This window comes from Engystomops pustulosus, chromosome 2 (assembly GCF_040894005.1).
Source record: "Engystomops pustulosus chromosome 2, aEngPut4.maternal, whole genome shotgun sequence".
In the NCBI taxonomy this organism is placed as follows: Eukaryota; Metazoa; Chordata; class Amphibia; order Anura; family Leptodactylidae; genus Engystomops; species Engystomops pustulosus.
The window spans coordinates 88,704,520-88,719,219 of NC_092412.1; the positions used below are offsets into that span (position 1 = coordinate 88,704,520).

The 14,700-nt window shown below is 41.4% G+C and overlaps 1 protein-coding gene across 1 annotated transcript; it reads left to right on the plus strand.

The window, feature by feature from the left end:
• The first annotated feature begins 1,950 nt into the window (after positions 1-1,950).
• RAP2A (RAP2A, member of RAS oncogene family) lies at positions 1,951-12,093 on the plus strand. The gene is made up of 2 exons (XM_072135452.1): positions 1,951-2,524; positions 10,986-12,093. Exons 1-2 carry the CDS (start codon positions 2,211-2,213, stop codon positions 11,221-11,223), a joined length of 552 nt encoding a protein of 183 aa, XP_071991553.1. The 5' UTR covers positions 1,951-2,210; the 3' UTR covers positions 11,224-12,093.
• Positions 12,094-14,700: the final 2,607 nt, after the last annotated feature.

Here is a 14,700-nt window from a genome sequence, read left to right on the forward strand (position 1 = left end):
GCACAACCCCCTGCCAGCACATGTACCTGTCCTGCGGCTGGCATATCCACATGCCCGCGGGCTGGCATATCACCCCGCAAGCCGGCACTTCCCCATGACAGGCGCCCGGTACTTCCCCCCGCTCGCGCGACACATGTACCCTTGCGCCTGCCGGCACATTTACCCTCCCGCACCGCAGCGCGGCACTTCCACATGACCGCCGGCGGCACATCCGCCTGCTTGCCGGCCGGCACCTGTGAACTCCCGGAACATCCCCTTGACTGCAGCCCCACCTGTCCTCTCCGGGTTCCCCCACTCCCTGCATACTACCCTAAACTACCAGCTCCGGTCACCCCCCCCCCCCCAGGCTCCAGACAGCCCCCCTAGGCTCCGGTTCCCCCAGGCTCCAGCCCCCCGCCGGAGGACAAGGCAGAACCTGCCAGGAACGTAAAAGAAGAAAAGAGTACGGTAAGGTAACTTCTATGTATGTATGTATGTATAGGTATGTATAGATGTGTGTGTATACATATGTGTGTATGTATAAGTATGTATAGATGTGTGTGTATACAAATATGTGTATGTATAAGTATGTATAGATGTGTGTATACATATATGTGTATGTATAAGTATGTATAGATGTGTGTATACATATATGTATGTATAGATGTGTGTATACATATATGTGTATCTATAAGTATGTATAAATGTGTGTATACATATATGTGTATCTATAAGTATGTATAGATGTGTGTGTGTGTATATATGTGTATGTATGTGTGTGTGTGTATATGCTGTATCTACTGTTTGTTTATGTGTATATATGCTGTATGTATATGCAGCATTTGTGATATTTATCAGGGCTTCTATTTTGTACTACATGGCAGTACTCGGTATGCATTTTATACTACTTGGCGGTACGTTGTATCTATTTTATAATACTTGGTGGCATGCTGTGTGCATTTTATACTACTTGGTGGCACGCTGGATGCATTTTATACTACATGGCGGTATTCTGTATGAATTTTATACTACATGGCGATACGCTGTGTGCATTTTATACTATATGGCGGTGCGCTGTATGCATTTTATACTACATGGCGATACGCTGTATGCATTTTATACTACATGGCTATACGCTGTATGCATTTTATACTACATGGCGATACGCTGTATGCATTTTGCATTGCTTTATTTTTACTCCAAACCAATATGATGGATCTTGTCCGGACACTCCCTGATATCTTATGTTATAAGGTCCACCCCTCCATAACCCCACCCCATATGACCAAAGCCCCGCCATGGAAAACTGGTCTAGCTTAAAGCCGGTCCCTGGTGCAAAAAGGTTGGGGACCTCTGGTTTATAGTACTAGTCTTCTCATATGGGAAAGTGACACCATAAGGGCCCCCTAAACCTCTTGGGCCAGGGTGTGACCGCGACCTCTGCACCCATTCAAGTTACATCCCTGTCTGCCACTTAAAATCAGTGTCTCTTCACACCTAGTGTCATCATGACACCCTGCATGGAGAAATAACCTGATACATAGGCCGCTTTATAGCTTGCCTCAGGCAGCAGGGAGTCTAGGTTCACCTCTGCCACTGGCTCCATCATATAAATGTTTATATGACTCGGTGCAGGGACTAGTAGACTGTCAGCAGTAGGACATTACAGAGCAGGAGAGAGCGGTATTACTACTGGCCACAGCGTGATCCCCTCAGCAACCAGCATCCTCCTGTAGTCTGTGCGGCGCTGTGACGTCAGTGGGCGGAGCGGGTTGTGAGTGGACGGTGAAATGATGCCGGGATTGGCTGTAGCTGTGGATGCCGCTTGTTCCCGGCGCATCATCCAGTGAGAAGGAGGCCATGATTGGTCCTGTCACTTGTCGCCTCCCAGCGCTATGGAGGACAGACAGTTGCTATGGAAATAGACAGAGGAGCCAATAGCCATGGCAGGTGTGAGGTGACGTGCAGGGGGCGGGGCTTGGGAGCCCTGGGAGGAGGGGGGTGCTGCGAGGCCGATGCTATACGCCCGGGGCGGCTAGCGGATAAGCAGCGCTCAGTGGGCGCAGAAGGCGGACGGGAGGCAGGTCTCCGGCTACCGGGCCAAGCAGCCCGGCCTCCTTCCCATGCCTCGGGAAGCCGCTGCAGAGGGGCGGCGGCGACGACGAAGGAGGAGGCGGAGAAGCGGCGCGGTGTGAGGAGCGGTGCATGCCGCCGGGGAGCGGAGGGGGACGATGCGCGAGTATAAGGTGGTGGTCCTGGGGAGCGGCGGGGTCGGAAAGTCGGCTCTGACCGTGCAGTTCGTGACCGGAACATTCATCGAGAAGTACGACCCGACTATCGAGGACTTCTATCGTAAGGAGATCGAGGTGGACTCGTCCCCCTCCGTGCTGGAGATCCTGGACACGGCCGGCACCGAACAGTTCGCATCAATGCGGGATCTGTACATCAAGAACGGCCAGGGCTTCATCCTGGTCTACAGCCTGGTCAACCAGCAGAGCTTCCAGGACATCAAGCCCATGCGGGACCAGATCATCCGCGTCAAAAGGTGGGCGATGGTGCCGGGGGGCTGGGGGATCGTGCAGGGCGTGGTATCCGTGCTCTGGGGGGCTCTGCAGTCACTATTGTGTGGGCTCTGGGCCTGCACATCCAGCGGCCTCTGGAGCCGGGCTTTGTCCTGCTGCAGCATTGTGTCCCTGGATCTACCGCATCCTGTGATCAGCGGCGAATATTTCATGTGGATGATCACCCCCGGAGGCTTGATGTCAGTGAATGACAGGGACCTCCCCTGCATGTCTGCACCTGTTCTGGTGAATGCAGTGCTTCATCTGTCTGATGTCATACATGTGACATGGTGGTCCTATCCTAACAGATGACATCACTGCACACTGGCCATATTCTGTGCACAACAGGTGGCCACTGTTTTCAAATAGTTGGCGCCCCTGAAAACTAGGCCACATTTAGTGGTCTAAGCAGTGCACAGTTTACTATCAGTGAATAGAAACAATTATTAACGTGCAGGGATCCAGTGCTAGTGTGGACCTAATTCTAGATTTGATGCCAGTTTGGGAAAGTCTATGATGGGCAGTACAACAAATAGGTACCTATTTACCAACACTGATCACAGCTTGATAAGAAATTGAAATAAAAGGCTAAAAGCATTTACGTGATTTTGGGTAAAATGAAAAGCCCCTTTTACAGCGTTCCTTCAGGGATTTAATATTGGCCTGTTACAGGTTATTAGAATTTGTTAGGTGATGGTTCACACTCCGTGTATGGTTTGCCTGCCGTACCAGACACTGCTATTCACATACACCAGTTAAGAAGTGAAGCGGGAGTCGAGAGAGTCGACAGCAAGGGATAATGAAAACATCCCACTGGACAAGTTCTATCCTAAATTTTAAATTGGCACACCCTAGACCAGTGATGGCTAACCTATGGCACTGGTGCCAGAGGTGGCACTCGGAGCCCTTTCTGTGGGCACTCAGGCCATCACCAGAGATGACTCCAGGTATCTTCCTGCAGTCCCAGACAGCCCAGGACTTGCTGTGCACAGAGCTATTTTAAAGTGACAGCTGTACCTGGGACTATTTTCTGCCTTATTGGTGTCCTCAGGGACTGGTATCAAGGAAAACTGTGACAGAGAAGGGAGTATAAATCACAAATTAAATTTCTGTGTTGGCACTTTGCGATAAATAAGCGGGTCTTTGTTGTAGTTTGGGCACTCGGTCTCTAAAAGGTTTGCCATCACTGCCCTAGACTACAGGAGGAGCAAGTAGGAGTGGATAATGTAAGATGGAGCTCCATAATTCTTCCTCAGGACACCATAAATTTATATTTTTCCAATTTGCAATAAATAAATGGGTTTTTGTTGTGGTTTCGAAATCCGGTCTCTAAAATGTTCACCATCACTGTTTTATGGAATTTTTTTTTCTAATGGCCTGAGAAGAAGCCTGAAAATATATCTACCCATAACCTGTCCCAGTACTGAGGTCCTATAGCGATATCTTTCTGTACATTATTTACATGGGTGCTATAATCAGTCACCCATAGCACCATGGGTGCTATAATCAGCTTCATCTGTAATGTGGATAATACACACAATCTGCATCTCTGTAGGACTGGTGCCAAGAGTAATAGAGTACATTTTTTGTTTTCAATGGATTCTTACCCTATAAGTCCTTCTCTTTACCATGCATCCAGTTATGGTGACTAAACTCTGCAATGACTGCACGAGAGGCATAAGACTGACTGTGCGCCCTGGACCAGTGATTAGTGTCACTGTACACTTGCAGGAATGGTGTGTCAATTCACTTCTGCCAGATATCTCGCATTAGAATGTCTCCTGTACCCACGACCATATCAATGTATGCAGAGCTACAAATCTCAGCTCCACGCTGTCGCACAGGAGTACAAGATAGTGGCCTGACCCCAAGTCTAGGGGCAACCTAAATTGTGTACAGTAGGACTGACAGGTTGGACTTGTATATGTGAAATGCTGCATTTTGTTAATAGTGAATTACAGAATGTTATTTTTTTTCATCCTGAGTACATATAAGAAACTTGTCTTTGTGGGAATATCCCTTTAACCCCTGCCGGTTCTGAGCTGATGCCGCCTTGGTTTGGAACCGAGCCTGCATCGGGATACACTGGATGACAACTGCAGTCCCCTCCGACCGCGGGTGTTTAACCTGCGCAACCGCAGCATTTAACTCGTCTGCCAGGGGTCTTTCCATTCAGGACCCCAGGGTTGCCTTCAGTCAGTGCCTGTTACATGGCGTCTATGACATCATCTTAAAGGCACAATGTAAGCCTATGCACTTGCGTAGGCTGACACGAATAATACCCTGCAATACATCAGTATTACAGAGTATTATCATGAGCAAGCAATCAGATAATTGCTTGTTTATGTCCCATGGTGGAAGTAATAAAAAAAAGTGTAAAAAAAAAAATTATTCAATAAAAACTTTATAAGCCCTGTAACATAAAGAGACTTATAATGCGTAAAAAAGTCTAAATCCCAACACAAACCCCACATAGATAGTATCAATAAAACTAAGTAGACAACCTGTAGAATAAAAGTAAATATTTAGTCCCACAGAAATGCAATAAAAAGTGATCAAAAAAACATATGTACTTCAAAATGATACTGTTGCAAAGGACAACTTGTACTGCAAAATACAAGAAATCAACCAGCTCTGTAGCCAAAAAAGTAAACATGTTATGCCACTTTGAAGACAGCAAATTTTGTAAAACAGAAGAAAAAATATTTAAATCTGGTATCATCATAATCATATTGACCCATAGAGTAAAGATAAGCTATACAGTGAACACCAAATAAAAAAGTAAAAAATCCAGTAAAGATTTGATGCTTTTCTTCTCCTGCCCTCAATTAACAGTTCATAAATTTTCAACAATAGGGGATACCAACCCCAAAATGGTAACACTGGAAAAAGCATCTCATCCTGTAAAAAAAAAAATGCTGTCACATGGCCCCAATAACGAAAAAGCAAGAGTTTTATAGCCTACAAAAGGAGCCAATGAGAAAACTAAATCCTGTCAGTTGCAGGGGGCTCCTTCCCTATGTGGGGGGGGGGGGGGGGGTAGAACAAATTTTTAAGATGGGTTTTCTGTTTTGGAAATGTGTAAATTTTTTAGGGCAAAATGAACATATAACCGACAAAATGTGACCATTATAAATTTCACCTCTATTTTGATTTAATTACTATGAAGATCTCAAGGAGTTAACAATCTTTTCTTAAAGCTGTTTCTGACCGTTTGAAATGTAAATATTTGAAAATGGGTTTTAATGCTAAATATTTAAAATTTTATTCAAAACCGTATTTATCCTCAAAATAGTAAATTCTGAAAATATGGAAAACTGATATTCGATTTGTAAGCTGGATGACATCAAAATAAATTATCAAGACATTTCAAAAATGATGAAAATGTAAAGTAGACATCTGGGAAATGTTATTTAGGTGGTAAATCTATCAGCCTGAAATTGCGATGATTTCAAAATTCGAAAAATGGAAAATTTTTCAAAAAATTAATTTTTTTTTTTTTTTTTTTTTTTTTTTGTAAATAGACTCAGCTAAAATTGCCACTACAATGAAGTACAACATGTGAGGAAAAAACAATCTCATAATCACTTTGATAAGTAACAGTGTTCAAAAGTTATAACCATATAATGGAACGCATGAATTAAAAAAATGGGGTTGCGCCTTAAGCTATTAACTGGCTATGTCCTTAAGGGGTTGAGTTAGTTATAGCAGAAGCACATCACACTGGCATTTAAGCCTAAAACCCCAAAATTTTCTGTGACGTTTAAATAAAGTATGTGGGTGAATAAGAGGAAAGGGTAATGTCAAAAGCTTCTGCATTTAAATGAGGCAGAAGTGCTTTGCGAAGCATCTTTAGAGCCACTCCAGCTTCCTGGAGCTTTTAATGAGTTTCTGGATCCTGGATGAAGGTATTTTTGACCATTCCTCTTTACAAAAACTTTCCAGTTCAGTTAAGTTTGATGGTCGCCGAGCATGGACAGCGCTTCAAATCATCCCACAGATGTTCATTGATATGCAGGTCTGAGAACTGGGATGGACCTGAGTAAAGTTGCCCCCCCCCCCCAACTTCTTCAAATCAAACCAAATTGGTGCCGAACAATTCTGCTACGTTTGTGCTGCTCAAATTTTTGTTTGTGCTGCTTTTGTTTTGAATAAATGAACAAAAATTAAAGGTCAAAAATTCAACCAGCCCCCACACATTAACTGAATCAAACAAAACTGGTGTCAAACGTTAGTGCTGGTTTGTGCAGCAAAATATTTTGCTTGTGCCGCTATAATTTTTAAGGTATGTTTACATAGGTTAAAAGTTTTTAGGATGAACTGGTAAAAAACAAACCTAGTGGCACTTCCCTGGTTTGATCACCAGGGGGAGCTAGCAAACACATTGTACTTTGGAAGAAATGAACTCTGATGACCTCTGGAAAAAAGTATGAATATATTAAAAATGATAGCGGCACAAACGAAAATTTTTGCTGCAAAAACGTAGCACTAACGTTTGACACCAGTTTTGTTCGATTCGGTTAACGAGGGAGGGGGGCTGCTTGAACTTTTGACCTTTAATTTTTTGTTCATATATTCACACACACAAAAATTTGAGCATCACAAATGTAGCAGAATTGTTTGGCACCAGTTTAGTTTGGTTTGGGCAATGTGGGGGGGCTGGATGACCTCTGGAAACTTTCATTAATATCTTAATAGCGGGATGGGGGGGCACCTTCACTCAGGTCTGGGATGGCCATTCCAGAACATTGTAATTGTTCCTCTGCATGAATGTCTGGGTAGATTTGCAGCAGTTTTCTGGATCATTGTCTTTCTGAAATGATGCTGCAGGTCTTCGGAGGTGGTCTGTGGATTGTCCTTGACTGTTCTCACCATTCTTCTTCTCTGCCTTTCTGATAATTTTCTTGGCCTGCCACTTCTGGGCTTAACAAGATCTGTCCCTGTGGTCTTCCATTTCCTTACTGTGTTCCTCACAGTGGAAACTGACTGGTTAAATCTCTGAGACAACTTTTTGTATCCTTCCCCTGAACAACTATGTTGAACAATCTTTGTGTTCAGATCATTTGAGAGTTGTTTTGAGGAGCCAATGATGCCACTCCTCAGAGGAGATTCAAATAGGAGAACAAGTGGCCACCTTTAAATACCTTTTCGCATGACTGGATACACCTGGCTATGAAGTTCAAAGCCCAATTTAGTGCTTCAGCAAGTCAGTAAGAAGTAGTTAGGATTATTCAAATCAAGGAAATGATAAGGGTGCCCATACTTTTGCACCTGTCAAATTTTGTTTTAATGCATATTACACATTTTTTGTAAGTACAATAAACCTCATTTCAATCCTGAAATATTACTATGTCCATCAGTTATTAGATATATCAAACAGAAATAGCTGTTAGCACCACACCTGACCATGGTTACCGCCAGTACTGCAGCTCAGCTGTATAGAAATGAATGGAGCTTAGTTGCAATACCACACACAACCCATGGTCAGGTGAGGCGCTGTTTTTGGAAGACTGCAGCCATGTTTATCCCCCTCCAGAGAACCCCTTTAAGATTGGGCGGCACGGTGGCTGGGTGAGTAGCACTTCTTCCTTGCAGCACTGGGGTCCTGGGTTCGATTCCCACCCAGGTCAACATCTGCAAAGAGTTTGTATGTTCTCTCCGTGTTTGCGTGGGTTTCCTCCGGGTACTCCGGTTTCCTCCTACACTCCAAAACATACTGTTAGGTTGTTTAGATTATGAGCCCCATGGGGACAGGGACCAATTTGACATGCTTTGTGCAGCACTGCGTAATCTGTTTGTGCTATATAAATAAAGAATTATTTTTATTTATTTATTAATAGGGGTGGCCAAACTTTTTTCATTAAAGAATCAATCCCCAAGGGGGAAAACAAAATGACCCTTATGAATTGTAAGAACTAGACGGATGAGGGTAACAATAAACAATTAAATTTCCAATAGTCGCCCGGCTTGCGACAAAATCATACAGCCTTTTGACACTATGGGTGGATAAGCTTGGAGCCGCTGGTGGTTGCCATACTATGTGGCCATACAGATATTAACACATATTCAGTAATGCAGGATCTTAAAGTGGGTGATAACCAATACTGGTTATCACAAAAATCGAGATTTTCTGCATAGGACTGTTGTGCAAGAAACATGCGGTGTGCAGGACTGTACAATGTACCTGTGTCAGATATCAATGTTTTGTCATTGCATAAGATTTGGACTATTCGTGACCAGAAGATGGATATGGTGTAAACCCCTTGAATACATTGGACTTACTACAGCAATATAAACGAATTTACATTGTGGAAGACATGTTTCCAGACTTTAATATTTTTGCCTTCAATCCACCCTATAAACGTGATTCTGAATTTGTTTTATACAGATCACATTTCCAGTAATATGTACTACCTATTAATTGTGTACAGTTTGTATTGTGTCAATACATTTAACTGCGCTCTTCTATGAATGCACTCACATCTACAGTATTAACATTCCCAGAAGGCTCATGCTGTAATCCTCCCTACCACATAGCCATACTTCCTTGGACCATTCTCATAGGAAACAAACCATTAACATAACTGCAGTATCCCGAAAAAAGAAAAAAAATACATATAACATATGAATGGTTAGCGAGTTATATGTGCTAAAATATTTGCTTCAATATTTAAAAATGTTGGATATGAGGTTGAATATTTTTAATCCCAGGTTGGAATTAATAAAGCAAGTAGTATTGCTATTGTTCTTTTCATCAGCAATATTTTGTTAGCTGTACATTATTCATACATGAGCAGCTCAAAGCAATTGATTATTTTTTTAAGTGCAAAGAAAGCCACTCCTGTTAATCAACTATTGAACAGAGATAAAATACCCCTGGTTTTTGGAGTGTCTTGTAGAAAGTTGTTAATTATACAATAGTAAATGTCTATAAAAAGTGGTCCAGGGAAGAGCAACAAGTGAACTAGGTGATCAAGACTCAACAGAAAGATTCTGACACCACAGAAGAGCTAATGTAACACAATTGCTAAATGTTAATATTGCCCATTTTAGAAATGGGTTAATAAAAGCGTACCGTATTTTTTGGACTAGAAGGCTCACAAAAAATCCTTTGATTTTCACAGAAATCAAAGGTGCGCCTTACTTGCAGACAACAGCTGCCGGTCATTCATCCTTATAAACCGGTGCGCCTTATACATGAAACTAGACGTTTTACCAGGCAATTATTAATGGTGAGCCTTATAACAAATCTAAAACCACTTAAAAAATAGGAACAACACTCAGAAAATATAGGCCCACGTAGGGTCATAATGTATACTATCAAAATATACGTGGAGACTCGCTCCATTACTACATTGAATCTAATAGCCGGATCCCCAAGTTTATATCAGCAGAAATCCTGCTATACAGACAAAATCAAACAGGGCTGAGCAAGAGGGAAGTATGAAAGTATGCATATACAGACCAAAGGAGGCGATTTCCCGATTTCCCCCCCCCCCCGTCAGGTGTTTCGTTTAGGGTGCTTAGGAAAGGGTATATCCCATGTTGGGGATCGGCTTCTTTGGTCTGTATTCATATACTTATGTGGGCCCTGTATTTTCTGTGTGTTCGTTTTCTTTTTTATGTGGTTTTAAATGTATCTAATAAGCGTATTCTTTTACTAACAATGTAATTTGTGTTCTGTCGTGGATTTCCTTGCTTGGGTATTTAATTTGTGTTAAAGTCCTTGGGTCTGTTGTAGGATGATTTATAGTTGTCTTGATTATATAAGAAATTTGTTGAAAAACGCAGTAGACGGCCGTGCCTACTGACAAAAGTGAGCATATGAGCAACCACTCAACAATGTAGGAATTTACTCTGATTTGACAGCAGAGGGGATCTACAGAATATGAAATTTTTATTATGATATTAGTACATTTTGTGAATGGTTGAATTTGATAACTGTATTGGCCTATTACAGAAGCATGTATACCTGTCTGCTTTAGTACCAGTTGACCATTTTAGGTCACCTTCTGGATCAGACAAATAATACCTCTTTGTGTACTATTATAAACTGGTTTGACAGTACATTGACTACCTTACTGAAGGGCATATTTTCTGTAGGATCTTTGTTTTTTAATCATTAGGTGATTGTAATTTAATTAATTAGTTATTTGCAAGTGTAAACAAATAATTTTATAAATCTTTTTAAATGGTCATGTGTTAGTAATATGTTTTGAACCCTGCGCTTGCCATTTTAACACTTCAGAAACCAATTCCTATTCCATTGATCAGCTTATGTAAATCCGGAGGTTTTCTTAAGGGGGGAGTGATCTTGGCGCAAGTAATCTTTGAGATCAGATTCTTTCATCTTTGGATAAATTAATTTTGGCAATTGCATTATCTATTTTTCTTTTTGTGCAGAATTTTCTTTATTAATTATACTCCTCTTTTTTTTCACTTTAGATATGAAAAAGTGCCAGTAATCTTGGTGGGAAACAAAGTTGATCTAGAAAGTGAACGTGAGGTATCGTCCAATGAGGGGCGTGCCCTGGCTGAAGACTGGGGATGTCCTTTCATGGAAACATCGGCAAAAAGTAAAACAATGGTGGATGAGCTCTTTGCAGAAATTGTGAGGCAAATGAACTATGCAGCTCAGCCTGATAAGGATGACCCTTGCTGTTCTGCGTGCAATATACAATAGCGGTTTTATGTAATTTAGGTAGACATGACTCTTTTAGCTGAAAAGGTTTAAAAAAGTTTTAATTTTTCATGTGTTTACCCAAAGAAAAGCATTGTGATAGGACTGCATCTAAAACCTAGTTACTATTTGATTAACGCATCCTGATCTGTACTATTCAAATTTCTGGATGTGACTTAAAAAGTAGTAAGTTGCTTTCATACCACAGTCTTCAGCCACTTTACTTAAAGATCTAGATCGCAGCGAGACTGTACCTTCAAGGTGAAGGCAAGACCAACATGAAGCGGCAACCTCAACCACTGCAGACATTCTTCCTGAACTGGCGAGCAAGGGGCACTTATCTTTACAAACCGGACTGGCATCCCATTGTGTTTTTGAAAGGACAATTTCTAACCTCTATGAATTACCCCATCCAACAAATGGATGAGGAAGCAACTGGATACAGAAGATGCAGACTTTGGTTGTGGGATTGTCTTGACCTGGGAAATTAAGCCATGTTGCATCCAGTTGAGGGAGCAAGGTTATATTTTCGGTATGCTTCCCAATGATTAAGGACCTCAACACTTCTGACTTTGGTTCTCACTATATCTGCTTGTTTCTGTTTAGCATAACAGTTGGACTGGAAGTAAATATTAGGATTTTTTTAACTTGATGCTGAGAGGCTATTGTGAAGTGAATGTTGATGTGACAAGGTGCTGATGTTGCTACGTTTCATTTGGATTGGACACAAATATTTAGTTTTTGCATGGGCAACTGCACACAATGCAAAATACCTGCTTAATCTTGTTGGACAAAAAAAAAAATCAGAAATCTCTGAGGATTTGTGATTTGAGAGTAATATTGCATTTGGTAATGGAAAACGAGCCACCCATACTCTGCTGAAACCTAGCATCTTCTAATATTTGGTAGAATAGTCATTCCTTTTGTGAGAGTGAGAAGCAGTGTGAATGTCCCGTTCATTTGTATGCTGGTTTTTAATTATTGTATTTGAGCTGAGGTTCATTGTATTTGCTCCACAGTGTAAAATGTGTACACTGAACTATCCCAGAGAAGTGCTTTCCTGTGACTCGGAATAGAATGTGTTGCGTCACTTACACAGAAAATAGAACTTTTAATTTTTTTTTTCTTCATTAGCTTCTATTCAAGGATGACAGTGGGGTGTTATAAATTTTAGCACATTTAGATTTGAGTCCAGCTACCTCCTGTACCAGCTTGTTTTTGTTTGTTTGTTCTTTGCTCTTTCAGGTTTCCGCTCCATTGCCTGAACAGCTCCCAATTGAATCTGTAATTTAACCTTTCACGTTTGGTGAGTGGAGTAAAATGAACAGATCGTGCTATATTATCAAGCTAACATATATTCTACTTTGTTCCAAGTAAACAAATTACAGTCAAATATTGTATTTTGCACATGTGATTGGTCCCCATAAATATGTAATTTTGAACCACTACAGCATTTGTAGTTACAACTCCACTTCATGCAGGATTTTTTTTTTTAATGAAAATTCTTCAATATTGCTGTGCACTTTGAAATGCAGTTATGCATTTTTAAATATCATAATTTTTTGCCTTGAAGTTTGTTTTTTTTTTGGAAATATCTTTGCAAGTGATTGGAAATGCTTTCCGGCAAATCATTGGAGGAGCAATGTTTCTGGATTTTGGAGCACACGTTTTTCAACAACTGGCAAGAAATAAACTATATTTAACTTAGATTGGTTTTCGTTCCATTTCAATATCTTTTATTTTTGAAGTTTGAAAAACATAAAAATAAATACTAATATGTTATTGCAAAATGTCAAAAGCTTTGCAGTGTATATTTTTACTAGTGGAAGCTCTGGTGCATATTCTCCTGTAGGTTGCTACACAAGAGGTAAGTAGTACTTTGTTAGAATTGTACTATAGACCCAGCAAACAACTATTGGAAAGGGGATTTCCCAACGGTGCTAGAATAAAATTGTAACTTCTAATAACCTGTTTTTTAATGATCAAAAAACACTATACTATAACTATTCGATTTGCTTTTCAATATGGTGCTGCCTTGAACATATACTGCATAGTGGTGATGCAGTACAATTTATTATTATTTATAAGTGAGAATTTGGAATTATTCGCCCACCCTCTCTCCCCTCATCCATGATGGTGCCCACAATAGAAAAGTAGGATGTGCCTTCATGGGGCAGGAAACCTAAACAAAAGTTGATGACCTCTTGCTGATGCTCTGAATCAGTTTGATGATTGAATTGCTGAAAAGTACCAGGACATTACTTTATCAACTCTTTATTTATTTTCGTTTTATCTTTAACAATCACAAACAAAAACATCTGCCCAAACATGGGCTATAAACATGTGTAATAAAAGATACAATAGATAATAGATGTTGTAAGCCGTATAACCATGGAAAAATATAAGGAAAAACTAAACAACAATCCTGTAGTACCAGGACATTACTAATATAATAGCTGATTTTAAAAAGGATTTCTGCAAAATAGGTCTGCAGTACAGCAACTGACAAGATATGCACTGTAAATAGATCTCCAATTTTGATTTTCTGATTTTTATGCTCCTGTTGTAAGGAGAAACTAGCAGTAGGAAACCTAAGGGTACATTCACACAGCGGTATGCCCGCCGTGCGGGCATACCGCCGTGTGCTGGAGAGGAGGAGGAGGCAGCCCCTCCTCCCTCCATAGAGAATAGCGGCGCACGGCCGCACACACGCCAAAAGATAGAGCATGCTCTATCTTTTTGCGGTGTGCGGGCCGGATCGGTGCCACACATGTGTGGCACCGTATCTGCGCTGCGCCGCTATTGCCGTCTATGGGGACGTACATGCGGCCGCAAATTTGCGGCCGCATGTACGTCCCCGCAGACGGCCATGTGAATGTGCCCTAAAGAATAGTGTTGAGCCAACCTGTTGGAAGTTCAGGTTCAACGAGCTTGTCCAAACTTTGGAAAAAAAAAAAAGTTCCGTTCAGGGACCCTGACTTGACCCAAACTCTTTTGAAATCAATGGGGACCCAATCTTTGTGACAAAAAAGGGGGTATGTGAAGAAAACCGCGACTTTCTAGAGCCCTGAAGCGTACGCAAGGTTACTTAGTTATCTAGTTATAGACACTCGCAGAATGCACGAGTTCTGAGAGGCGCAGGATGTGATTTAAAGTTGTCCACACAACTTCCGGATACGGCACACCAATAAATAACAGCCCTGAACTCAAGGAGCTGCCACCAGTTCTCCTTTAATATAAGCCCGGTCCGTAACGGGATTATATAGGGTGAGGAACCAACCCAGTAGCACGAATATAAGCAAGACTTGGGCGTGAGGATTTGTCGGTCGAGATAAAAGAGCAACACAGATTAGATTTTTAAATTTCGTTGCCATAAGGGCACACTACACAAAACAATATATATAGTTGGGATATGTACAGTTACAGAGTACAAAATACAAGGTAGCACTACAAGTAACAGCAGTTCAGTAAGTTCGTTAC

What these genes read in the sequence shown, in the direction of transcription:
- RAP2A (XM_072135452.1), top strand. Translation starts at nt 2,211, where the DNA reads ATGCGCGAGTATAAGGTGGTGGTCCTGGGGAGCGGCGGGGTCGGAAAG. An exon ending in CAGATCATCCGCGTCAAAAG is followed by an intron (nt 2,525 to 10,985) that starts GTGGGCGATGGT and finishes TTTTCACTTTAG; the next exon opens with ATATGAAAAAGTGCCAGTAA.